Below are 26,931 nucleotides of genomic sequence, written 5' to 3' on the forward strand. Positions count from 1 at the left end.
TAATATCTGTAAAATAGATGGCACCTTAACTATTCAAAGTAATCAGTTACCTGTAAGCATCTTGTGCATCTGTACCCAGTTCTGCAATGTAGCCACCCCCTCTGTACATGGCAAGTTTACCCCAGATGGGATAACTATGCAATTCACTTTGGCTTTGGTATTGCCAGATGTAATCCAGGCCCGAGGAATTCTGAGCTGCAGTCCTGTTCCAGTGAAGACCATAGACAGACATATCCTCATTCTCCAAGGAATACTGGGCATGACATTCTCTGACAGAACTCCTCAGTTTTGCTGGTATGCGACAACTATTGTTCTTTATTCTGAGTTGTCGAATGCGGGCAGATCCAACCAGCTTAGAATTGCCATCAGTGACAAAGCCTGAAATTTGAAACAAATATTCACCAACAAATATTCCCAAGCCTCAGGAAACACAACAGCTGAAGGAAGATGCACAGAAGATGCAAGTGCCTTTCCTGCAAACTTGTGGCCAGAGCAAAGCAGAAGTATTTGTTCCTGATCCCTAAAAATAACCTGGATCCCACACACTCACCCAATCACCCACCTGGCATGATCTTGCTCCCACCATCCTGTGATTGGATTCCCCACAGTCACTAACCACCTCTACTCCCCTATCCTCTTCTATCTCTGTGATCATTCCACCCTCTCCATGCCCCACATAACTTCAACTTTCCATGCTATAACTTTTAGGATCTTTATCCCAGCAGTGGAAAAGCTATCCACTCCTGGACTGCAGCCTTTCCCTGTGTGTAACTGGATGACAGTACCTTCGAATAAGGCTGGCTATAGTAAATGCACACTATGGAATAAAAACTCACAGAATACCTGGACAGTACAAAGATATATCAGTTCAGTAAAGGGTGTGACTAAAAACCATAAACTTTTCTACATCCATCTCTGTCACTAGTGTTAAATGTGCACAGAAGAAAGGGACACCTGCTCACTTCCTGCCTGGGCCCAATAGTTAGGATCAGTTCTGGTGAAAGGTTATTGACCTGAAACATTATTTTTTTTCTCTTTCTGCAGAGGTTGCCTGAGTATTTTCAGCATATTCTGCTTTATTTAGGAAGCGGTTGATGTTTTTGAAAATGTTCCCATCTGACTCACCTGGGTAGAAGCCAAATAAGTTTGAGATAAGTGTACTGTTGGCCCATTTGAAGAAATCATTGTAACTCAAAATGTCATCAAATCCACTGGTGAAGCTGTTTCGGATAGCTTTATTGAGGTAATAGGAATGTGGATCACGCTGTCCATAAGCAACCAACAGCAACATCCACAAAAATCCCAAATAGGCTGCAACAAACAAAATTCAATGTCAAGCTTGCAAAAATGTGCCATTAAGCTATTCCTGCAAGAAAATACTGTAGATAATTTAGATTAATTGTAACAAATAATCTAACTGAGTCAATCAATCAATAAAATATTTATTTATTTAAAAAATATAAAAATGATGTGAAAATATGCACATTTGCTTCATACTGCCCAATTTCATTATTATAGGCATTAGACTTTATCTAATAGATTTGTGAGATTTTTTCTCTGGACCCATAATAAAATGAGCCATCAGCAACTGGAAATATTAAATAGGAAAATCCCCTATTTCAGAATGTACAGCATACAATATGGCAATTTATAAATTTGGATGAGTACTTGTGCCATATCTTTGTCAAAAGATAAGCAGGAAGAGTTTGTGACAGTGTAACAACTCAGTGTATTCAACCCCTTGGCCAAGTGAGTACACTAACAATACTAAGAAATTTAACACCGTAGTACTTCTGTTCAGTTATAATATAGGTGCAGCAATGATCAATTTAGTCCTGTGACACTCTATACCTGATTTGCATGCATATTTGCATAAATGTTAAATTCACCAATGCCTTTTGACAACTATCGAAGTCTCTTCAGAGATGTTTAAATGTATTAGAGAAGCAACACACTCACTTAAAGGCTCCCAGGAAAAATTAATCACTGGGAAATTATAGAAATGTGGGGAGTACTCAATTCAGGCTGAGACACCCCTGTGGCCTTAACCAAGTTTAATGTGAATTCAAGAGGAACAAGGCTATTTTTGCTAAGATAGGCAGGAGAGTCTGGTCTATTTAAATGTAATTTCCTCCTCTTAACATTTCTGTGGCGTTATACAATTGACGAGTTAAATAATCACTTAAGACATTTGCATCCATTTAATCCATGATCTTATTTTATCTCCATGAGCTAAAGCATCAGATTCAACATAAGATTTGCTATGGCAAGAGTCTTCACTTGAACAGAGAAGAGTACAGCACAGGAACAGGCCTTTGGCCCACAATGTTGTGCTGAACTAGTTAAACTAATGACCCCCAATCCCTTCTGCCTGCACATGGTTCATATCCCTCCATTCTCTGCATATTCCTGTGCCTAAGGGCCTCTTACATGCCTCTATCGTATCTGCCTTCACCAATATACCTGGCAGCCCATTCCAGGCTACAATACTAAAATAAAATTGCCCCATACATCTCCTTTGAACTTTCCCCCTCTCACCTTAAATGCATGCTCTTTGGTATTAGATATTTCGACTCGGAAAAAGATACCGGCTCTCTATCTATGTCTCTTCTAATTTTATATACTTCTATCAGATCCGAAACTTATTAGCAAAGTTGACCATTGCCAAATCGTTATTTTGCTGCCAAATATTAAAACCTAGACCATCAGCTCCTCAAACTACTGGGAAAACAACAAAGCTGATAAGTTAAACATGTCCTGAAAGTGGTCAGTCTTGTTTTCAATCAAAAATGGTGTAGCATTTTAAAACCATAGACATACATTCCTCACTGAAATATTATTTTATTGCTAGTTTAAATTGATAATGTTATGCTTTTCATGAAAATAAGAGAAAATGTTCACACAATTATTAATATTAAAATTGTTTAGTTTTATGATACCAGGGTTCAGACTTTCCTGGCAGTTGTAAAGGCACAGTGTTGCAACTAACATCGAAATTATATGCCCATAAAGTCTTTCTGGACTCCAGATCACTGATTTCTCTTGTTGGCTTCTGGCTTTGAATTTGGTGATAAATTTGGGGCAAAAGTACAGGCATCAGACATCAAGCAAAATGATACATATATCAGATTTAATTCAACAGACAGCAGATCAGAAAGGTAAAAAGCAGACATTATAATTCATTTTATAAACATTATAGAAAGTGAAATAAAGATTGAGGCATATGCATGGGATTAAGGCATAAATTGAAATATCAACTTGGTATAAAAATTATTTAAAACCCATTGAATTTTTGAGGAGGAAGAGAGAGGTTGCTTGGCAATCATTATGACTTAGTACATAACTCAGGGCTCATTTACATTTCATCAACCAGGGTTAACATTTTCAGTGTATTTAATAAGAAAAATGTTGTACTCAAGGATTGTATCATAAGACCATAAGACATTGAAACAGAATTAGGCCATTTGGCCCATCGAGTCTGCTCCACCATTCGATCATGGCTGATTTATTTTTCCCTCTCAACCCCATTCTCCATCACAACCCCATCAATTCACTGATTCTATGTTGATAGCATCAATAAAGACTAAAAGGGAACTCTTTCTGTGGACAATCTCTGACTGGCAGTTCAGTTTCTGCAGATGGAGAATGGTGTTCAGTTTCCAAAGTCATGATGCCCTGAATTGAGAATTGCTGTCTAAGGAATACAATGAAAGTGATGCATTTTTTAAAAACTTTGTTTATATTTTAACTGATAGATCACAGTTCTCCTTCCCATGGCTGCCACTCTTCAGATAGAATTGACTTAATGAGGGGATGAGCTGCTCTGGGCTGTCTTAACAGAGATTGTACCTACTGGAGACTAATAAACATGCATCTTTTCTTTCTACTGTTCTCTTAACCTTAGCACTTCTGAACAAGTGGAGATGGTAAAAACAAATAGCATCTGAGAGGTAGTTGCTTACCCAATATTTCCCTGATCAAACCAAACACTTTCTGCTCTTTTATGGAGTTCATCTTCATGTGCTCCACTTCCTTTTGAGGTGGCGGCTGATAGATATTACTGCAGCTGTCCCTGCGAGCTGCTAGTAGAACACTGGGGTCTCCCACTGAAAACAAGATTAACATATTACTGCTTGGAAATGTGAATCTGAAGACATCACTTTTTTCCTGATGAAGTCAATAGCCACCTACTCACACCTTCCCACTCCTGATCTGCCTGCTGTCAGCTGCAAGAATCCACTGCACCCTATCAATGCAGCTCTGCACTGAGCAGAGGAAGGTCCCTCCTTTCCAAAACAAATAGCTTCATTTAAGGGTTAAATTTAGCTAAATTATATACTTTCTTTTGCTTCTTTCACATAAAAGGCCATGTTGACCTCTTAGTCTTCAACAGGATTATGTTCCTGTGAAAATGATAAATCTTCATTTATCACAGAAATTACAAGAATGAGTCTTAAAAATTCATGGCATTTTTTGTGGCTGAGACATTCGTCTTAATTCCTTGAACCGAAGGCTAAGCATTAACTATTTCATTAACCTTGCCAATAAAATGAGGAACCACCTCCCCCTCAGGGCCATTTTGATGATTTGATCTTTCCGCTGGAGGTGTGGCCAGGCAACATCTGTTTTTCAGTATCAGTAATCAAGAACTCAAATGGGAAAGAGCAAGATCCCGATCAGCGCAGTCAGACTGGAGAAGTCACCTGAAGTAGAAAAGGGGCTGTCGATTGAGCTTTCACCATCATCGTCTGGTTCAACCTTCTTCAAAACCAGAGCAAAGAAAGCAGCAAAACCCAGGACCTAAAAAGGCAAACAAGATTTATAGATAAACTACTACTTAAAATTATATTGAATCGTAATTGTTCCTATTGATTAGAAATTGAGCCTTTGGCTTTGATTACATATTGCAGTCTGTTCAGGGTTGTTAAGTCATTCACAGGTGTTCAAAAATTATTTGGAAAAGCATTTGAATCAAAAAAAGTTGCTGTGGAATTGAAAATTGAGTTAACCCAGGAGGCAACAGTTTTGAGATTTTTATTGTCAATGTATGTCTCAGCCCCGTCCAAAAACTAGTTCCCTCATTTTTTGGTGGGATTTTCATTCTCTCCACACTTTTTTTCCAGTGTGTCTCTTGTAAACAGTAGTGCGACATACAAAATTCATCTGCAATAAGATCTTCAACCACCCTACTCTTGAAGACAACAGTTCTTATTTACTTGGAGAATAATCAGCTTTTATTAACCATTCTATTTAAAGAGCCACCATTAAAACTACCTTCTTTGTCCTCACGGAGATCTGTGACCTCTTTGTGACCTTGAATATAACCTTACATGTGCCTGGACTGCTGTGTCCATGGAGGTCAGGGTCACAGTCACTGTCAACTTCCCAGTCACAAGATCATTCCAGACCACACCTGCTGATCTTTGCCACATTTCACACTGTGCTGCTTCCTGCTGCATCACCAAACTCTATTCTCAAGGAGAGGAGACTTCAGCTATTTTCCCTCCAGCCCACAGGAGGGGGCAGAGCAGATACAGGGATTTGCTTGCATTATAGGCTTCTCTAAAGTACAGGCAACCTCTGGCCAGGAGCACCTGATTGTGGCCCTGGAGGGTCTCCATGGCCTCGTGTGGGTGTTGCTCTTCAGCAGTCAGTCCAGATTCCTCTGACCCTTTGAGACCATCCTCCCATTCCTCCCCCTGCCCCCCATCATTGCAACATCCACTCATTCAGTACCAATAATCCTCTGCAAAGACTATTGTTCCTACCTTTGAACTTTTAGGAGTTGTCTGCAGAGATTTCAACTGCTCTGTTACATTATATCAACTGCAACGTATTGATAGGAAAACACCACACTGAAACAGACATGGAGAAACCTAACAACACTCTTCTGTGAACCTCGTAATTGAAGAAGCAGCTCCTGATGCAGCTTGCTGTGCAAACTATAGATGTTGGAAGAACTCAGCAGGTCAGGCAGCATCTATGGAGGGAAATAAACAGTTGACTTTTCAGGTCAAGACCCTTCATCAGGACTGGAAAGGAAGATGGCAGAAGCCAGAACAAAAAGGTATTGGTATTGGTTTATTATTGTCACCTGTACCAAGGTACAGTGAAAAACTTGTCTTGCATACTGTTCATACAGATCAATTCATTACACAGTGCAGTTACACTGAGTTAGTACAGAGTGCATTGAGGTAGTACAGGTAAAAAACAATAACAGAGTAAAGTGTCACAGCTACAAGGAAGTGCATTGCTGGTAGACAATAAGGTGCAAGGTCACAACAAGGTAGATTGTGAGGTCAAGCGTCCATCTCAATGTATAAGGGAAACATAATGGGAAGGGGAGGTTGGCAGGTGATAGGCGAGTCCAGGTGAGAGGGGAAGGTAGGTGGGTGGGGGAGGAGATGATAGGGAATGATGTGAGAAACTGGGAGGTGATAGGTGGAAGAGGCAATCACGTATCACCTGTCAGCTTGTGCTCTACCCCCTCCCCCTGCCTTTTTGTTCTGGCTTCTGCCCTCTTCCTTTCCAGTCCTGATATAGGGTCTTGACCCGAAATGTCGACTGCTTATTTCCCTCCATAGATGCTACCTGACCTGCTGAGTTCCTCCAGCACTTTATGTGTGTTGCTCCAGATTCCAGCATCTGCAGAATCTCTTGCATCTCCGTATAGATGTTGGAAATCTGAAGTGAAAACAGAAAATGCTGGAAACACTCAGTGGATCAGGCAGCATCTGTGGAAAGAGAAACAAAGGTTAAAGCTTCATGTCAAACACCCTATTCTGACCAGATATCAGATTAGAGTCTTTTTCCACAGATGCTACCTGACTGTTGAGTGTTTCCAGCATTTTCACAAATAGTGCTATGGTGACCCACTGCACTATTTTACAACCCAAAAGCTGGCATGGAGAACCTCTAGGTTTTACTAATTTCGCTGAGTTTGGAGACTTTACTGGGATTTCTCCTTATTTATAGAAAACTATACATTGGTAGTATTTCAATAGTGATTAAGGATTCTTTGTGTTTTTATAATAATTTTCTAATTATTTAATATGGCAGTAAGGGAATTCATTTTGGATTGAGAATTATTTTGATCCAAACACTCAAATTCACACAATAGGATTCTTACCTGACTCATTCAACTCAAAGAGCTGAACCACACAATCCTCAGTTAACACTATTTAAGATGCTGTGGATAACAAATGGGGCACCTACTTAAAATAGCTTAGCGAAGTTTGGGTATGGGTTTACCATGATTTAGTAGCTAGGTAGAGTCCTGGACACAGAAGTTTTGCACAATCTATGAAAGAAACAAAGTTGAGAGGATGTTCTGTCTGCGTGCTTTCTTTACATCCTTTGTGACCATCTTAGAGAAGCAGTTTCTCATAAGAAATATGTCCTCATAGGCACACGAGAACACTGTACTCTGATTCCAGCCCACATATGGGGAATAGTTTGTGAGCTGGTGCAATCTTTGCACTGTTTATTTTGGTCTTCCATGTGCCTCTGATGTGTTGACTCAAGATTTTCAGTACCATCCCAAATGTTCCTTCTCCACTTTGAACAGTCATGGGCCAGGGATTCCCACAAGTCAGTATGGATGTTGTACATTTTTCAGGGATGCTTTGAGCACATCCTTGGATCTTCTGTTCACTTGGCAATCTCTTCTCATGAAAGAGCTCGAAGTAGAATGTCTGACAATTATGACTGTTTGGGATTATTTGGAACATTTTCAGGAGTAATGGAAAAGGGGGAGCAGCTAGTTAGTTCAAATGAAAACCAGTCTTCAAAGACAAACCTATTCACAATTTGACTTCCACTGATACTTTACGGCCATCAAAGCCAATCATCGGGTGTGGGACATTCTGATTCTGTACTTTTGTAACTCTGCATGGGAAATCAATGCTCATGTTAATTGGCCCTCATTAAGAATCCCATGATATCAGGGAAGGCATTAAGTGGCCATGTCCTGTATAAGTACATCATTAAAGACATATCTCTGCCATTTAGTACACAGTTCAGGACATGTCTATTTTGTCAAGTAATATTCTGGCTTTGTATACTCAGGGAACCATCCCTCAACACTGTAACAAGAGAAGTATATCTTGGGTGTCCATTGTTTTGTGTTCAGAACCCCTTGGACCAGCCACTAGTATTTGAATATCCAAAGAGGTTCTATCAATTGGGATGTACTCCCATTGTAAATATGTAATTCTGCAAAAGTTACCGGTCTACACTCAAAATGTTAAAGTTAAGTAGGTAACGATTGAAACTGTAGTTATCGGTTATCTTTGTATTTAAAGAAAATCACTGTACCATTGAGTGTTGAGAGAGGAGAAATAGATTCAGAAGACCTGGTTGTGTTGAATAAATACTTTTTGCATCCATCAGTTTCAGTCTCCAGTGACTCAGTCAGTTACAACAATGACCAATACTTTAATCAGAAACTTAGCTGGACACTTGGAAAAATATTTGTATAGAGAATAACACTGAAGTATTAGACTAATTTAAAACTGGTTTCAAGAAACAGAAAACTATTGTCTACCATTCCATAAAGGCCCCTTCTACATTTTATGATGCAACAACATTCAAGAGTAAACCTTAAAGCATGTGTTTACATTACCTTTAAAGGCTGTGTAATTAGAATACTTTCAAAGAAGGAGATAGCCATGGAGATGAGCCATTTGATAGAACTGTCCTTGCCATAGTGTAATCCATAGAGCATAGTAAAAAAGGCAGATACACCGCTGGTGGCTGCAACCAAGCCCCACCCAATGAAGACAAACCACCATGGTAACCCTTTGGAACAATGACCCTTTTTGCTGACTCCAGAAAGACTAGGAATAGGAGAGAACCTGTGAAAGAAAGTAATCTTAGGTTACAGTTTGATACAGATATTTGGATATCCTCTGAAGTATCAGTGAATGTTAAAAGTAGCTTATTAATGAAAAGCTAACTACTAACATCCATTACAAGCCTACTGACTCCCACAGCTAACTCAACTACTCTTTGCCCTGTTTCTCTTCCCACGGATGTGGCCTGACCTGCTGAGTATTTCCAGCAGTTTCTGTTTTAGTTATTAATGATATTTATTTGTATTTGCCCCTTTCCCTTCTTAAGGCTTCCCAGCCAAAGTAGGTTTGATCAGTGCTTCTCCGGAACTAGTTGCTAAAGGTAGTGGGAAGAGCTTGAGTCAATGCATTCAAAGTTTCCCTCACCTGTTTAGTCTAATTTACAAAACTTAGAGCTAAAGTTTTGTACAGGCAACATCTGAGTAATGCATTATATTCAGAGCAGACTTGTCTGTGGGGGTACAGTTGTAATCTTAACATTCAAAAATTTAACACAAGTAGTAATCCTAATACATGGGCTCACCTAAGAGATAATCTCACATGACTATTAATACATTGTAATATTAAAATAGAATTAACACACTGATCTATTCCAGGGGGTCATTACCTTTCTGAAACAGAACTGGAACAGCAGTTCGCATTTTCGAGAAGATCCTTCATGTGTTGCACCTGCTGGACAGCTTGTGTGCAGCTCTGAGGATTCTCGAACTTGCTTGATCCGAGGAATCCCAGCTCGTTTTCAACACGTTGGAGCTGGAGGTACAGATGGCGATTATAATCACTTCGCCTCTGCTTGTCGATCACACCCTTCTCGGAGTAAGAGCCTGTGACATGTTCTGAAAGTAAAAAAAAATGGTTAGTATAGAATATAGAACATAGAACACTATAGCACAGTACAGGCCCTTCGGCCCACAATGTTGTGCCGACATTTTATCCTGCTCTAAGATCTGTCTAACCCTTCCCTCCCACATAGCCCCCTATTTTTCTATCATTCATGTGTCTAAGAGTCTCTTAAATGTTCCTAATGTACCTACGCCCACAACCTCTGCCGACAGTGCAATCCACGCACCCACCACTCTTTGTGTAAAAAACTTACCCCTAACATCTCCCTTATATTTTCCTCCAGTCACCTTAAAATTATATTCCCTCATGTTAGTAACTACAGGATGTGAACACAAGTTATTTCACTGTAGATCACACTTTAGAAAAGGGTTACCAGTAATTTAACAGCCAGTCTGTATTGTATCCAGACATTGGGAATTTGAACACAGGGTACATCTTGCTTGACTGTAACATTTGGTGGATGTCACCCAAATAAGGAGGCCGGCTAGCTGCCTCATGAGGTGTGAGTCAACATTTAATGTTTGTTCTGGTTGCCCTGGAGCAGTGGCCTTCTTCACTGCTCCAGTTTATGTGGTGAAGTTGCACAGTACTGCTAAGTCTTCTCAGAGGGAAGTTAAGAATCAACCACATTGCAGAGAGCCCAGAGTCACATAGAGGTGAGATGTGGCAAAGCTAGCAGCTTTCCTTCCCTTAGGAGTGGAAGAGAATCAGATGGCTTTTAAGCAACAATTCAGAAGTTTTGTGGTCAGCATTTGTTGATGTGCTTTCTAATTAAGATTATTTAATTAACTGATTTCAAGTTTCCTGGATGACACCAGGAGATTGAATTCTGGATCATTAGTCCAGTTCTCTGGCTAGCTGGTATATCAATTTAACCATAAGGCAAATGTTGAGGTACTTGAGTAACATTCTGCCAGTTATATTAACTGCAACAGCAACAGGAGATTGAATACAATGAATGGGGAGGGCAGTGAGGAATACCTGAACCAGCAGTGAAGCTGAAATTTGACCAAAAAACACAGCCTTTGCCATCCCCTCCACAATTTGACACTCCTGTTAAAACATTGTCCAGAAACAGAAAACCATTTCAAAATGATGTCAGCCTGAGTCAAAAGCAGCTCAGTTGGCTGAGTCTGGAAGCTAATTTGAGTTTCAACAATAGCCTGCATCTTCAGTTCATAATGGAAGCTAATACTTGGGTATTACTGGGTAATACTTAGGTAAGCTAATACTTGGGTAGCACTGAGGAAGTTCTGCCTTGTCGGAAAAGTCACTATTGAATTGAGGCATCTGGCTATTTAAGTAAAAAGCCCTCACTGAACAATGTGAGGAAACATTATCTGGGCATCCTGGCCAAATATGATCCCCGAGACAACTCCTCTGAGAAACTGCTTCCCTGGTCATTTATCTCATTGTTAAGGTGGGACCTCCTGTAGGCAAATTGATTGCTATGTCTACACTTGTAACAGAGAGATAGTGCTTCAAGACTAATTCATTTCCTGCAAACAGCTTTGTGGCATCATGAAGATGTTATTTCTTTCATGCTTAGAAATTGTGGGTTGATGCAAGTTATCTCTGCTTTTGAAATCATTCATTCTCAAGAGCTGAAATTAAATTGCTGGTTTATTTCAATGACCGTATCATGACAATTAAAGGTTTAAGATCACTGCAGTACATTGCCAAGAAGAAACATCAAGCAATGATTTCTAAAATACAGAAGTGTAAGGTTTGCTTTTCCTTTGACAATGAGGCCAATCTCTAATGTGAAAGAATTACGAAACCAGAAAAGACTGGAGGAAACTAGGAGTTTTTGATGGAAAGGAATGATTGAGAGGAGACTACATAAAACTGTACCAATGTTAATCAGTATTGATGAGATTAATCCAGAGCATTGCCCAAGGTTATGACAGGATTTTATAACATGGAATGAATTTAAATTGGTAAATAGATAATACAGGCTGATTTCAGAAAGAATTCTTTTCAAAAAGTCAACAGCACTTTGAATGATCTTGGCATCAGTAAGCAACCAATCCTTTACTTTATTTGCACTTTATTTGATGACCTGCACTACACTTTCTCTGTAACTGTAACACTATATTCTGCATTGTGTGTTCATTTTTACTACCTCAATGTACATATGTATGAAATGATCTGTGTGAATGGCACACAAACAAAAGCTTTTCACTGTACTTGGTACATTTGACAATAAAAATCCAATCCTAATTCCTTGTGCAACAGGCTCTGGGGCTGAATGGCCCATTTGATTCCTATAACTTCGACAAAAGCTACAATCAAGCTACAGTTACTGGACATGATGATTGTCGGGAATGCAAGTTTTTCTTCAAATGAACAAGCTAAGGTGTGTTGATGTTTTTCTTCATCTGTATCAACGTTGTGAATGGATTAACTGAAATCTTACCATTTTAAGTACATTGCTAAGTACATTTTACACGAGTTTTTTTAAAACTCACCTTGCAAATCAACTGATCCCAGGCTGAGGATAAGGGTATCTGCTTTCTTACAACTCTCGTGATAAAATTCACGGTCAATTCTATTTTGTTCTCGGATTATATTTTCAACTAATGCCAAAAGTTTATTGATATCAGTTGTTTTTTTCAAATCCTTATCCAGTGTTGGTTGTGGATTCTTCAGTGTTTTAGTGAGTGAGTTAGCAATCCTCTGGATATCCTGTGTACAATATGGTTGTTAAAAAGAGTGGATGTATCACAATGATAGTATTCTGAAAACACATTCATTAATTCCATTGTAGTATAACCATTTTAATGCTTTAATTTCTTCTACTAATAGTTTAAAAGGTTCATTTTATGTTGCCAATGAGATTATAGCTTGACTTCCTTATCCAGCCTATGAACCACTCATCCAATTGCTTTTAAGTGATGGGACTCAATCAGTTTTAATCCAATAAAAATACAATTTAGAAGATGTTCCATATTCGAACAATTGAATGACGGTTTAGTATTTAAGAACCCATTTAACAACGCATGTTGTGACTTCATTCCCAAATGCTTCGTCCAAATTCCTCAAAGTCTAGCTCTTTGGCCAAACCTTCAGTTCCTATCCAAACATCTCCTTTCTGGTTCAGCTTGTACATTAATTAATTAATTTAAGGTGTGATGTGAATGGAAATTGCAGCATTATATATTGAAACCTGCAATGATTGGTGATGGTTCTATCATTGATCTGAATGTGGAAAACATTGCAGATGCTTTAATCTTTTTTTGGCAACCTTTATAACAGCTTCCGGAGTGAGGGAGCAGGTCTGAAGACTTGTGGGTGGGGTTGGTAAAGAAGGTGATATTCGACCATGTTTGCCTTGCTTCCTTTCCTTTGCTCGTGGTCGAATATTTCGGAAAATCTGGACAATGAGGAGATTGATGGGAAACATTAACAGCGAGCTCTCAAAACCAATCACCACTTCCTGCCAGGTAAATTCAATCTTCCCTGTGAGGGAGAAAAAAACAAAATTAATGTTACATAGAAGTTTGGAAGTAGGATATGTTTATCTGCAAAATGATTCCTTGTGCACTTTACAAGTGGATTAGTTTTAGATAAAACAGATTTGTACAATTGTTTTATTTATTAGTGCAAACAAGAAAAGCCCAAGGAAAATACAAAGAAATAAAACACTAAAACTCTTTCTCTGTGATGAAAGCACAATTAGTTGATATTTCCTGTCTAATTATCAACTTACCTTCATTTTAACAAGACCACTTGCTGACAATAAACTGCCTATAAAACAACTTGGGTTTGTATAATGCACAGCTTGATCTCAGCATCCATTCTCAGAGTTTAAAAATATGTTCTAAGCATTCACATTTAAATTTTGGCTCTTTGGTCTTAAAGTATCAAGATTTTAGGAGAAAATATCATTGTTTTCACAAGTACCCAGCTAATGATATAAATCACACAATTCAGGATGTCCTTTGTGTTTTATTATGGGAAAAGGTCTTATCATATATGCAAATCAACAGACATACAACAATTACATTTCCTCTTGTCATGCTAATGGATTTCTTATTTTTATGTCCCCCAAATTTAGATGCTTCCTCAAGTAAAATTATTCTCTCCAGGTCACCCTGTTCAATCCTTCCCTCAATGTTATGACCCCAACAGGTCAGCTGAAGGTCTTTCAAAATAAATCCTCTATCTGATCAATTTTTCCTCACAGAATCAGTGAATCGTACCAAATTTATAACATTGTAGGCCATTTGGCCCATTGAGTCTCTGCTCATCAAAAAAAGAGGTACCCAAACTAATCCCACCTTCCAGTGATTGGTCCATTTCCTTGTAGGTAATGGCTCTTCAATGACAGATCTGAGTATTTCCTGAATGTGATGAGGACCTTTGGTTCTATCAGCACTGCAGGGCAGTGATTTCTAAATCTTCACCAATTTTACATCCCATTCATCTTTTTACCAGTTACTTTAAATCCATGGCCCTTTGTCCTTGACCCCTCTAATAATGCCCTTAACCTTATGCGTCTCAGTCGTCTCCTTTCAGTCTCTTCTGTTCCAAAGGAAACAACTCGAGCTTATTCAATTTTCCCTCATAGCTACAGTTTTCCAGTCCTTGTAAAGCTCCTTTGCACCCTCTTCAATGCAATATAGTTTTCTATGACATGGTGGCCAGAAATGTACACAAAACTCACATTGTAGCCCAACTACTTTTATATACAGGTTCAGTATAACTTCCCAGTTCTTTGATGATGGTTAAACTGTCTTTTAGAATTGATTCCAATAACTGCCCATCAAAGTTAAATTATCTGGCCTATAATAACTCGATGTAATAGCTGTGATCTTCCACCACTGGTAGGTTTTTCTTTGATTTTTTTCAAAGTCATTTAATTTTGCAATATGGAGAACAGAACTGTGCAGAGGTGTAGATTAATTGGCCTGACTGAATACTTAACAGCATTTCTATTGAAGATGAACATTTATATTATGATCTACAATGCAAAAGAACTATCGACTTTACCCAGGTCCATTTTTTGCTGGGCAGGATCCTTTGGTACTCCCCAGAATATAATACTCGTCAACATTGTGCAAAGGAGCAAAGAAAAACAGCATGAAACTCGCTGCACCCTTGTGAAAGGACTCCTCGGTGGACGGTTTAGCACTGAATACCAAATGTGCCCATCTCGGAAATCCTTGGCCGTCTTCATGAAGAACAGATTACTGTTGAAACATAGTAGGAAGTTGGCTTTAGTTGTAGGAAGAGAAGGCTGAATCAGAAAGAACACATTGCAGAACCCACCGTAGCCTACTAGAATCTGAAGAGATTGGTCAAAAATATACCATTAATGAAAAGGAAATAGGGCAGAGAACAGTGCAGCACAGGAACAGGCCCTTCAGCCTGCAACATCTGTACAGACCATGATGCCAATTTAAACTATTCCCATCTGCCTGCACATGATCCCGATCGCTTCATTCCCTGCAAACTCATGTGCCTGTCTAAATGCATCTTAAACATCACGACTGTATCTGCTTCCACCACTTCCTCCAGCAGCACATTCCAGGCACCTACCAGTCATCATGCGAAAAAACTTGTCTTGCACATCTCCTTCTAACTTTTCCATTCTCACCTTAAAGGAACACCCTCTAATATTTGATATTTTCACCCTGGGAAAAAGAATCTATCTACCCTACCTATGCCTCTCATAATTTTATATATTTCTATCATATTGGCCCTCAGACCCCAACACTCCAGAGAAAACAATCCAAGTTTGTCCAACCTCTCCATATACCTAATACTGCACCCTCTCCAAAGCCTCCACATCCTTCCTGTAAAGTGGTGGCCAGAACGGTGCACAATACTCCAAATGTGGCCTAATCAAAGTTTTAAACTTTAAACTTTATTTACAGCAGGTAACAGGCCCTTCCGGCCCAGTGAGTCCGCGCCACCCACTTAAACCCATGCCAACCTACCCGTACGTCTTTGGAATGTGGGAGGAAACCAGAGCATCCGGCAGAAACCCATGCAGACACGGGAAGAATGTACAAACTCCTTACAGACAGTAACGGGAATTGAATCCTGATCACTGGCAGTGTAATAGCATCACACTAACCGCTAGGCTACCGTGCCACCCATAGTTGCAACATTTAACTTTAATACCCAGTGCCCTGACTGAAGGCAAATATGCTGCATGCCTTCTTTACCATCCTATGAATTGTGTTGCCACTTTCAGGGAGCTATGGACTTGCACCCTACGATCCCACTGCACATCAATACTCCTAAGGGTCCTACTATTTACTTTCTCCTTACATTTGACCTCCCAATTGCAACACCTGTCTGGCTTAAACCCCATCTGCCATTCCTCTGCCCACATGTCCAACTGATCAATATCTTGCTGTATCTTTGGACAAACTTCTTCACTATGCACAACTGAAATAATTATGTAATTATAAAAAGACAACCTATTACTGATCTTACCCAATAATAATTGGTGCTATCTTCACTTTATGTTCAACCCATGTTAATATCTTTATCAAACATTTCAACTTTATAAGTATTCAATAATTACCAATGTTTTCCTTGCACCACAACATTCATTGCATTTCATAGTGATCCAGCTTCTACTTGGAGGACTTAGTGATATTCTGGAAACATTGAAATGTGCTGGAATTGCAAGTACAAGGTTTAATTGTATTCAGCTTTTTTAAGAACTTTATATCTGCCTTGTTCCAAAGCTGTACAAGTCCTTTCATTTCCTGGACATTTTTCCCTCAGCACAGAAGTTGATAACCAAGTATAGATGCAGGAGTAAGTTAAAAGATCAGAGGAGTGTTGAAGAAATGTTGTTTTCACCCAGGGAGTGTTGGTGGTCTGGAGCTCCTGCATAAAAGGATGGTGGATGCAGAAACCTTCATCACATTTAGATGGCTTACTGTGGACACAGCTATAAAGAAAGATATAGACCAACAGCTGGGAAGTGGACAGTCCAAATTGCATTTCAACCGTGCTTGAAATGGTGGATCAAGTAGTCTCCGTCTGTATTCTAGTAGATGTCTAAAAATCTATCAATCTATACTGCATAACCAATATTAAAGCCCCAAAACACTTTATCAATGATTCCTCCATGCTGTCTTCATTTGCTATCATGTCTCCGTGTCAGAGGAGCAATGAGCCCTCTGATACTTGTCAATGATTAGCATAACCAGAAAATGTCAGGTTATTTTTTTCCCGAATTAAATTGTTCTAAGCTGTTTACTGCATTGCATACGGCTACAACACGTACCTAAAACGTTTTAGGTCCATCTCGGTTGCCACTGGAAAGACTTTATCCAAAAGACAATCGCCAACATCAATGGCCAGCCATGAGTTACACAGGAAACTCCATCGTTGATCTGTTTGCAAGTCCAGCACTGTTACACGATTTACATACCTGGAAAGTAAATCAAATAGAAAAAGTTAGTTTCAAACATAAAATAGCAATCATTTTTTTGAAAATGATTAAATTCAAATCTGCAAAGAGAACGCCAATTGTTCTCCTTCCTGTACTCTGCTGCACTGGGTGGTTTTATTACATTAACAGCGCTGAACCTCCTGACAGCTCCTCACTCTCATTGTTGCTCTACTCTTTTACCTCTGCATCTGCTGGGGCAGATCTTCCAGTGGCAGCTTTCCAAACAAAATTGACTCCAACCTGATCAACCTGCACTGCCCAGGGGTTTCTAACCACAAACAGCAAGCCCTACCAAGAGAAACATTTTGGCAGCAAGTTCAGCGACATGGCCAACTATCTAAGAGCTTGGATGTTCGTGCATTCAAATGTATTAAAAACTAGTACAAAATATTTAATATGATCAAGTGGGAGTCCTTGGAGATGTTGGAATAACTCAAGAAAATCTGGTCAAATATTCTTCCTTCCACCAGGCAACTAATACTCTTTGACATTTCAGAGCATTACAAAAGTTGTGAAGATCTTTTGGATTGGATTTATCATCTTGTCCCTGCCCCTGCTTCCCAATCGGTCTGATTAAATTAGGGAAATGGGGCTCACTAATAGCATTCCCTGGGGCGTCACGCTTCATTAGATGCACAAATTGGCATCTGCGGTACATACGCACAACTGCAGCATTCACCAAGCAAGACGCCATGTATCTGCAGTGTGTAATGAACTGACCTGTACGATCAGTTTGTAAGACAAGCTTTTCACTGTACCTCGGTACAAGTGACAATAATAAACCAATACCAATACCACTGTGGTGCAGGCATTAGCATTCATGTGGAAAAAAGGTTTAAGATGAGAGGGAGAACGTTTAAAGGGGATCTGAGGGGTAACTTTTTCCACACAAGGAGTAGTTAGTAGCTGGAATGAGCTACCTGAGGAGGTGGTGGAGGCAGGAACAGAAACAACTTTTAAGAGGCATCTGGACAGGTACTTGAAGGAGCAGGGCATAGAGGGATAAGGAATTAATGTAGGATTAGTATAGTTAGGTATAATGGTTGGCATAGATGTGGTGGGCCTGTTTGTATTCTGTATAACACAAGCACACCTCAAGGATGTGTGCTTAGCCCAGTGCTCTACTCTCTCTACACTCATGACTGTGTGGCTAAGCACAGCTCAAACGCCATCTATAAATTTGCAGATGACACCACTGTTGTTGGTAGAATCTCAAATGGTGATGAGGAGGCGTACAGGAGTGAGATAGATTGGCTGGTTGAGTGGTGTCGCAACAACAACCTCACACTCAGCATCAACAAGACCAAGGAATTGATTGTGGAATTCAGGAATGGGAAGTCGGGGGAACACACACCAGTCTTCATTGAGGGGTCAGCGGTGGAAAGGGTGAGCAGCTTCAAGTTCCTAGATGTCAACATTTCGGAGGATCTATCCTGGGCCCAACGCAATGATGCAATCACAAAGAAGCACACCAGTGGCTCTACTTCGTTAGGAGTTTGAGGAGATTTAGTATGTCACCAAGGACTCTTGCAAATTTCTAGAGATGTATAGTGCAGAGCATTCTGACTGGTTGCATCACAGCCTGGCATGGAGGCTCCAATGCACAGGAGTGCAAGAAGCTGCAGAGGGTTGTAGACTCAGCCAGCACCATCACAGGCACAACCCTCCCCACCATCGAGAACACCTTCAAGAGGTGGTGCCTCAAGAAGGCGGCATCCATCACCAAGGACCCACATCATCTGGGACATGCTCTCTTTTCATTACTACTATCAGGGAGTTACTACCAAGGTGTTTTTAGTTCATTGGTTGTGATAAGTTTTTTCTGGACAGGCTTTAAGCTATGACTTTCCCATGACTATCCTGCCACACATAAAGAAAGAATTCATTTCATCTGAATTTCCCCATTGTAGATTACCAGGATGGGTTGGATCCTGAGTTGTCATGCCACAATCGAATGCTCTGAAGATCCCCAAGAGGGAATAAGGTTGTTAGCAGATATCCATCAACCCCTCCTCTCTCAAAGGTGGGTTTCTCCGGGTCTGTAAGGAAATGTGGATCACTGTCTCCCTCAGAGCCATACAGTGTTATGGTCACCTGAATAAGCAAAAATATCAAAATATAATCAACTAACAACACATTTATACAAACCTATTGTATATTCAATTAGCAGGCTGATTACTTTAAAATATATATGATTTAATCTCTAACACATTCAAGACTTTCAAAAGTAAATTCTTTGTAAGAAGGGTATTGAAAACTTGTCTGTTCACTTCCTCTTATTTCTGTGGATTGAAAAGAATCTTAAAAACAATTTTATCTACTACCTTTTGTGCACATGCCCACATACTCTAAATCAGTTGCACGTCATGCCATTCTTTTCTAGCAATCTTTATCTTCATTCTGTAGTTCATCTCAAGTTCAGGAACATCATGATACAACATATGCCACACCCAAAGATGAGACAAAGCTACAACATCATCTTTCTGCAGTGTGTACATTTTTCTGCTTAAACTCAAACCAATATCTGTTAGATGCTATATTTGAAAAGGCTGAACTTCTAAACTTTTATAATATACTCCACCACAAAGAAAATAAAGCTCAGTACTTTCTAGCTTCATGTCCCCTTGTTCTTATTCTAGTTTAAGTCAATTAGAGTGAACTGGTGATTCCTCTGCAAGAGTTCTTTTTGTCCAAAGTGCAGGTTTGGTTAATATAGAACTTGATTCATCCCCAAGAGTTACTGGATATGGCTTACATATTGCTCCTTCCACTGACTGAAGTTAAACAACATGTTTAAGTTTCTTTAAACCATAATGAAATTCTTTGCTCCATTTTCAAAATCAAGATGAACTCTTCATGGACTGGTATCTGTGAGCCTGCTGCAGTTTCTGCAGAAACCCCATTTGTACCAAACTTCCATTAAATTTTGGGCAGTGAAGCAGGATGGACTCTGGGAAAATAGTTCAGTTTCAATTAGGAATAACACAATGGGGCTGATCAAATAATCTTCAGAAAAGATTCTGCTGAATTGAGTAAAGTAAAATCCTGTCTAAATTCTGGAAAATTTATAAACCTTTAGGCTTTGAAGTTTCTTATGTAGAATTTATAACACTGAAACAAGCCAGCCAATCAACAAGATAGTGCTGGATAAGCCCAGCAGGTCAGGCAGCATCTGTGGAAAGAGAAACATTTAACATTTCAGGTTTGAGACCCTTCATCAAACCAGGGAAAGAGGAAATGAGTTAGTTTTCAGAGGAAGAGAAGGCAAGGAAGGAATGAGTAGAACAAGGGGAATATCCCTGATAAGGTGAGACCAAGTGACTTGATGTGGCAAAAGCCTCATCCCTCCCCCTTCTCTTCATTTGAAGAGAACTCTATGCTACTGAAAATTAACATGCTTTCTCCCTTTCCCAGTTCTGATGAAGGGCCTTTGACCTGAAATGATAATTCTGTTTCGTTTTCCAAAGATGCTGCCTGACCTGTTGTGCGTTTCCAACATTTTTTGTTTTTACTTTAGATTTCCAGCATCTGCAGTTTTTGTTTTACTTTTTAACAATTCAGTGCTGGTAGATATGCCCTACACAAGTCTCCCTCCACCTTTCATATCAAAATCATCCATGGAAGACATCCAGATGGACATTGTGGAGCACAGGGGTTTTCAGCAGCTTTTACTTTGGGAAAGGAAAATAGTTAAAATAACAAACATTTCAAGTAACTTTCTGCAGCTCTGTGCTCTCCAGCTACCCAAGCTAACACCTTTCTTAACTTCAGTTTAGGGGCAATAAATCAACAACTTCTCCACCAACTTCTCCAAACTTTCAAAGTAATCTCCCATGTAAACAAAATTGGTGCTATCCTTCACACGTGTTAATAAATGATTCACAAAGAACTAGGTATGTGTTCAAGAAAGCTGAACATATATTCATAATGGAGACCAATGGATTTTTAAGTATTAAGGAAGTCAAAGGATTATGGAGTTAGTGCAGGAAAGTGACGCTGAGGTAACAGGTCAACTATTGAAAGGCAGGCCAGGCATGAGGGGTTGAATGGCCTCCTTCTGCTTCTATGTTCTTAAGTCCTGCAGTTGTAGCTCAGCCTTTTCACGTATGTGAAGCAGCTGTGGATGTAACTCAAACTGGAAGGTTTAGGTCCTGAACTAATACTCCCAAATATGGCTGTGCAAAATTCTCTCCACAAGATCTTGCATGACTGAAATGGTGCACTGAGAACACAAGAAGCAGAAACCGCTCTATGTTCTGTCATTCTGCAGGATCATGACCCATCCTCTGCCTCAGTTTCTCTTTGCCACCTGATGCTCATATCCTCTTGTTCCCTTTGTGTCCAAATACAAGTCCATCTCAGCTTTAACAGTCTCTTTTTGCAAGGGCCTTCAGTACTTCAAAGTGAAATGGGCTGCCTTATATGAAATCAATGCCAGGCAGAATTTTTATAATTTTTTTATATATACACAGGGAGGTGGTGGATGCTGGGTGCCTGGAATGCACAGCTAGAGGTGGTGATGGAGGCAGATTTGATGGAGGCGTTTAAGAGGCTCTTAGATAGGCACATGAATATGCAGAGAATGGAAGGATATGGACCACTTGCAGGCACAAGGGATTAGGTGTCATTAGCTTAATTAGTTCAGCACTACTTCATGGGCCGAAGTACTTTATGGAAGTGTTCTATGTTCTTAACATGGACAGCTGACCCCCAGAGGAAGGAAAGTGAGCTGTAAAGTTAACTCTGCTTCTCTCTCTTTGGATGCTGCCCGACCTGCTGAGTATTTCCTCCATTTTGTATTCTTTATGCTGACCTACATTTCCCAGCTAAGGAAGTAACAACATGTTAGGTGCAAAAGAAAGCACAACTTCTCCTGCAGCAATCCTCCCAGCAGAAGGCTGAAGAAGCTGAAAAATCTAAGCTCAAGGATTCAAGGCCGACAAGTTCCACCCTCAGGAACCAGCCATGGTCAAAACAGCAGCATGGTAGCTGGAGGCATGGACCAGCTGACTGTCATTGAACTGATGGGAGTGGCTGCTTCAGGAGAAGGGAGGATGAGAAAGAAATGGAGGGGGAACGGTAAGAGAGATGGAGCGAGTGGGGAGAGAGAGGGAGGGGATAGGTAGTGAGCAGAGAGTGAGAATGTGAGGAGAGGGAGCAGAGGAAGGGAAGGGAGAGAGGAAGAGGACAGATGGAGGAAGGGTACGGGTGGATACAGGGAGGAAGCGGAGGAGTGTGAGCTGCTAGAGTAAGGGGGAGTCAATCAGGGAAGCAGACAGTGAGCAGGCAGAGCGAGAGAGAAAAGGAGTGGACGGGCAGAGAGAGATAATGGAGAGAGCAGGAAAAGGGAGTGAGGGAAGGACTGAGCAAGTGGGCAGAGGGTGCGGAGGAAGAGGGCAAGAGGGAGTCAGGATGTGACAACCAGTGTTGTAATAACACAGCAAGGATAAAGTGCTGTACATATTGGTGCAGCCATCTTTATTTTCCCCCTTCTGACGCCCTCTACTGGTTAACTGTGGGTAAGCCAGCTCCAATAGCAACCCAGGGCAAACAAACACTGGGAATGCAGAACAGTGGGCATAGGGTCGGAGGGAGTGGGCAGATGGAAGGGGTTGGAGTAGACAAAGTGAAGGGCAGCGGGAGGGAACAGCTGGAGATCTAAGTGGGAGTGGATGGTAGGGAACCCCTTAAACATTGCTTTTATATCTGCTTCAACCACCTCGCTACCCATAATTAAACTAATGAAATATGTACTGTACTCATTCATTACTGAATACCAATTCACACTTTGTCATTATTAGTAGCTTGAAAAATGCTTTAAAAATGTAATGAGAGAATTTGTGTAAGGTCGGATTTTCACACTTCAGATCATTCGAATCTGGGGAGCCTGTGTACGTTGCAATTTAAAGAGCAACAAACCTTTGAAGTGGTAGCTGCCCCTCTGCGATGTCCTGTAAAAACTGTCACCAAGTAGCGATACTGGGCAAATGGGTCATTATCAGCAAGGAGTGTTATCTTCACCTATTTTTTTGTTAAGGGACAAGAAAAAGAGAATTAGATAAGAGGATGTTGCTGTAAATATGATTCACTTTAACATGTAGCAATGCCTACTTTGGAAAAGACACACCAAAAATCATATCATTTGGAAATGGAGAATGAACAATTCCTCCAAAGTCTTTTACCATTTCTGTACTTTTTGCAATCTATTTCTGCTAATCATTTTTCAATGAACAGGAGCAAGGAGAAATGAAGATACAAGTATTATTTGTGTACAAATGCTATTATAGCAGAATTGATAAAAATAAACTATTTATAATAAATGACAGAAAGGCTGGAGTTTCTTTACAAATAGCTAATTAACGCACATGTGAAGACAGTTGCACTTTTAAACTATTCAGTGTTTATCCCTATTTGCCATTAAACCATATTGCTTGCTAGGACATTTCAAACAGTAATTAAGAGTTAACCAGATGGTGGGTCTAGAGTCCATAAAGGCCAGAGCAGGCAAGGATAGAAGGCTCCCTTCTCTCATAGGGATTAAGGAATCACATGGGTGTTTACAACAATCTGTCAGTACCCAGATCACCATTATTGATGCCAGATTTTTATTCCAGATTTGTTAATCAAGTTTAAATTCCAGTATCACAGCTGCAATGCTATTTTTACATTGGTATTTTTCCATTTATCTCATTCCTGATTTTCTATTATGAGTAATTCACCAATCGTAGAGGACAACCAAACACTTTATAATTAAACAGCCAATGTTTTTTTCAGAGCAATCCCATCACATCCTACAAAATGTATATGATCACAGATTATATCTTAGGTTGTTGCTCCTTATTCTGCGGATTGGCAAAGTACCAGCGACTGTGCCTGATGTTATTTGCTTCTGCACCACTGCATTTTCTCCTCATTCTTCAGGCTTCATTTCTCTCTCAGATTAGAGCAACCTCAATTCATCTCAATATTTCATCCCAAAGGGACATTACATGGTAATTGCAGTGATTAACTTCTTTAGCTCTGAGGTACAAATGGAAATGAGTGCAAAACAGATGAGCTGTTTAAAACATTCACATGTTCAAACTTGGTTTGTTACCAGTTTAAGAAGAGAGATGCAGGCGGGTGGAGTCACCAACACCCAGTTGAACATCATTTTGGCATTTCACCTTTCTTTCATTTGGGATAGGTTTATATTCTAGAACTATCAACCCAGCCGTCAGCCTGCAACATTATAAACCATTTGGGGGGGGGGGGGGGGTCGGGTGGGAGGCTATAAATGCTGCCCTTGGCAACACCATCCTCAAGTAGATAAATATCAAGTAGATACACCTGGTGCTGCTTTGGGAAAGCAGTCAACATAATCAAAGACCCCTCCCACCCCAGTCATTCTCTCCTCTCCTCCCTCTCTTCTGGCAGAAGATATAAAAGGTTGAATGCACATAGCACCAAGCTCAAGGACAGCTTCTCTCCTGCTGTTAGACTCTTGAATGACCTTCTTATACAATAAAAGATGGAACACCTGGTCTCCCAATCTACCTGGCCCTTGCACTTTATTTGTCTACCTGCACTGCACTTTCTTTGCCACCGTAACACTATATTTTGTTTTTCTTTTTACCTCTTCAAGGTACATATGTATGGAATGATCTGGATGGCATGCAAAGAAAAAGCTTTTCACTGTATCTCAGTATATGTAACAATAATAAACCAATACCAATAAAATATTACCTGCACTAAGAAAAAACAGACAAAAGATGCAGGACAGAGATGGAGAGATTAGAATTGGGGACTTCAAATTGATTGATCAGATTGACATGATTGGATTAATTACTCACTTTGGTCACATCTTGCTTATCTTTTCTTCTCGCCCAAACAACAGCAAGAATATAGAGGCCAAAAATGCAGGCAACAGTTGTAACCACTATTGGGTTATCCACAAATGTGGCAAACAGTTCTACTGTCTTGCTGACATCCACTGCGTTGGGCATGACAAAGAAGGAGCTGCTGAAGAAGGTGAGATGGTTGCACAGGCACTGAGTGCTGTTGGGTGTAGTTAGTGGGCCCACCTAAAATACAAAGCAGTAAAGTGTACAACCATGTGCTCACACACATGCATTTTCTCATTGCACTTTGTAGTATCTTAATACAATTGTGAAAGGAAAAAGACTGTAAAAGAATTAACATGCTGTAGAAAAGCAGCCACTATTTTTGTCATTTTGTTGCTGAACAGTCAGTTTGACTCAGTCTATATATTTGCAGACATCTTTGTAGCTAATCTGACACTAATTATTATACATAACAACAAAATCATCCAGATGCAAGATGTTGCAACAGCTGGATCAATACATGTTGAGAATAGTGGAGATGACAAAAATCTTAAAGGCACTACTTGATTTTATTCTAATGAGAGAGAGGTGCTGAGATGATAGTTTGCTTTATTATTATACACGAGGACATCAAGATTTAATGAACCAAACCATGTTAATTGAGTTAAAATACAGATTAGCTATGATTTATGTTACTGACAGAACAAACATGAGGGGCTGAATGGCTGATGCCTCTTCCAACACTCCTAGGGGAAGAACATACCAAGTTAAAAATCCATTGTTGGTGCTAAGCGCTAAAAGTTTGTGATGTGGTAGCATGGGTGTGTTGGACCCCACTTCTGACATTTGGCTCTATTGATTTCAATATTAATAAAGCACAATGCTACTGTATTGGGCATTTAGTATGCAAATGAGGAGGAAGTCCTTCTCCATTATTCCTCAAAGCAAGGCATCACGAAATGGAGGCAGCAGAGATGGATTCAATAAGTTGGCACATAATAACTATGCTGGATGTCCTGGAAAAAGGACAAATTACCAGTGATGTCTACAAAAGTAACAAGCAGCATCTCCAATGATATTAACACACAAATCCCTAACCCTTTGCATTCTTTTGTCGAATATCACAAATAGCACCATTACTGTACTTTCACAATGACTAGTACTTATATTAACATTCTTTTATTACTGAGAAAAGGATGTTGGTACTATAAACATTTAAATAATTCCTTCCACATTTATTTTCTACACAAGGTCTCAACTAATCAGAGAAGCACTTACTGTTGAGTGTATTCAGTCAAAGATTAAGCCATTACTGACTTTGCTAAAGCAGATTGGAGCTTTGGGCTAAAGTGTCCGATTTGATAAGGAAGTGGCCAGCATCAGATTCAATGATGTTTTTAAACCTCACTGATGAAAAATGATGTAATGTAAATTCTCACAAAGATTATTGTTGTAAAGAGCTGGTACATTCTGTCTTATAATCAATGAATATTATTTGGCAGTGTACAGGGCACTTTCTTGTATCTAGTAATTGGGTCAATGTCACAAGACCTGCTACAATAAGAGAAGAAACAGGAGTCGGAATCAGCCAAACAGCCCCTTAAGCTCATCTACACCTCAAGACCAGGAAGGTTCCCTCCACAGATGCTGCCTGACCTGCTGCGCTCTTCCAGCAGTTTACTTTTTGATCCAGGTTCCAGCATCTGCAGTCTCTAGTGCCTCCATTGGACTGGCTGTTGGCACAAAGTGGCTACTTTATTATGAAAGCTTGAACAGATTCGACACATCCTCACTGGACTTCAGAAAAATGAGGTGACGTTATTGAAACAGAAGATTTGAGGGGACTTGACGAAGTAAGTACTGTGAGGAATCTAGAACTGGGGAGACAGTTTCAGAAGGAAGGAGTTGCTAATTCAAGATGGAGAATGAGGGAACTGAATCTTTGGACTTCTCTAACCCAGTGAGTCGTGAACTCTGAGTCATTGAAATA

The 26,931-nt window shown here is 39.9% G+C and overlaps 1 protein-coding gene across 1 annotated transcript in view; it reads right to left on the bottom strand.

The window, feature by feature from the left end:
* The window catches only part of LOC127577464 (polycystic kidney disease protein 1-like 2), a 103,268-nt gene that overhangs the window by 22,218 nt on the left and 54,119 nt on the right, over positions 1-26,931 (bottom strand). The window contains exons 21-33 of the mRNA XM_052028689.1: positions 24,951-25,181; positions 23,038-23,139; positions 19,034-19,212; positions 16,951-17,097; positions 14,691-14,890; positions 12,943-13,157; positions 12,167-12,383; positions 9,460-9,688; positions 8,624-8,855; positions 4,704-4,800; positions 3,963-4,100; positions 1,126-1,311; positions 51-378 (exon numbers count right to left, since the gene is read on the bottom strand). Coding sequence (XP_051884649.1) covers positions 51-378; positions 1,126-1,311; positions 3,963-4,100; positions 4,704-4,800; positions 8,624-8,855; positions 9,460-9,688; positions 12,167-12,383; positions 12,943-13,157; positions 14,691-14,890; positions 16,951-17,097; positions 19,034-19,212; positions 23,038-23,139; positions 24,951-25,181 — 2,501 coding nt within the window. The remainder of the gene's footprint in view (positions 1-50; positions 379-1,125; positions 1,312-3,962; positions 4,101-4,703; positions 4,801-8,623; positions 8,856-9,459; positions 9,689-12,166; positions 12,384-12,942; positions 13,158-14,690; positions 14,891-16,950; positions 17,098-19,033; positions 19,213-23,037; positions 23,140-24,950; positions 25,182-26,931) is intronic.

Source organism: Pristis pectinata, chromosome 13 (genome assembly GCF_009764475.1).
Source record: "Pristis pectinata isolate sPriPec2 chromosome 13, sPriPec2.1.pri, whole genome shotgun sequence".
NCBI classification, from domain to species: Eukaryota; Metazoa; Chordata; class Chondrichthyes; order Rhinopristiformes; family Pristidae; genus Pristis; species Pristis pectinata.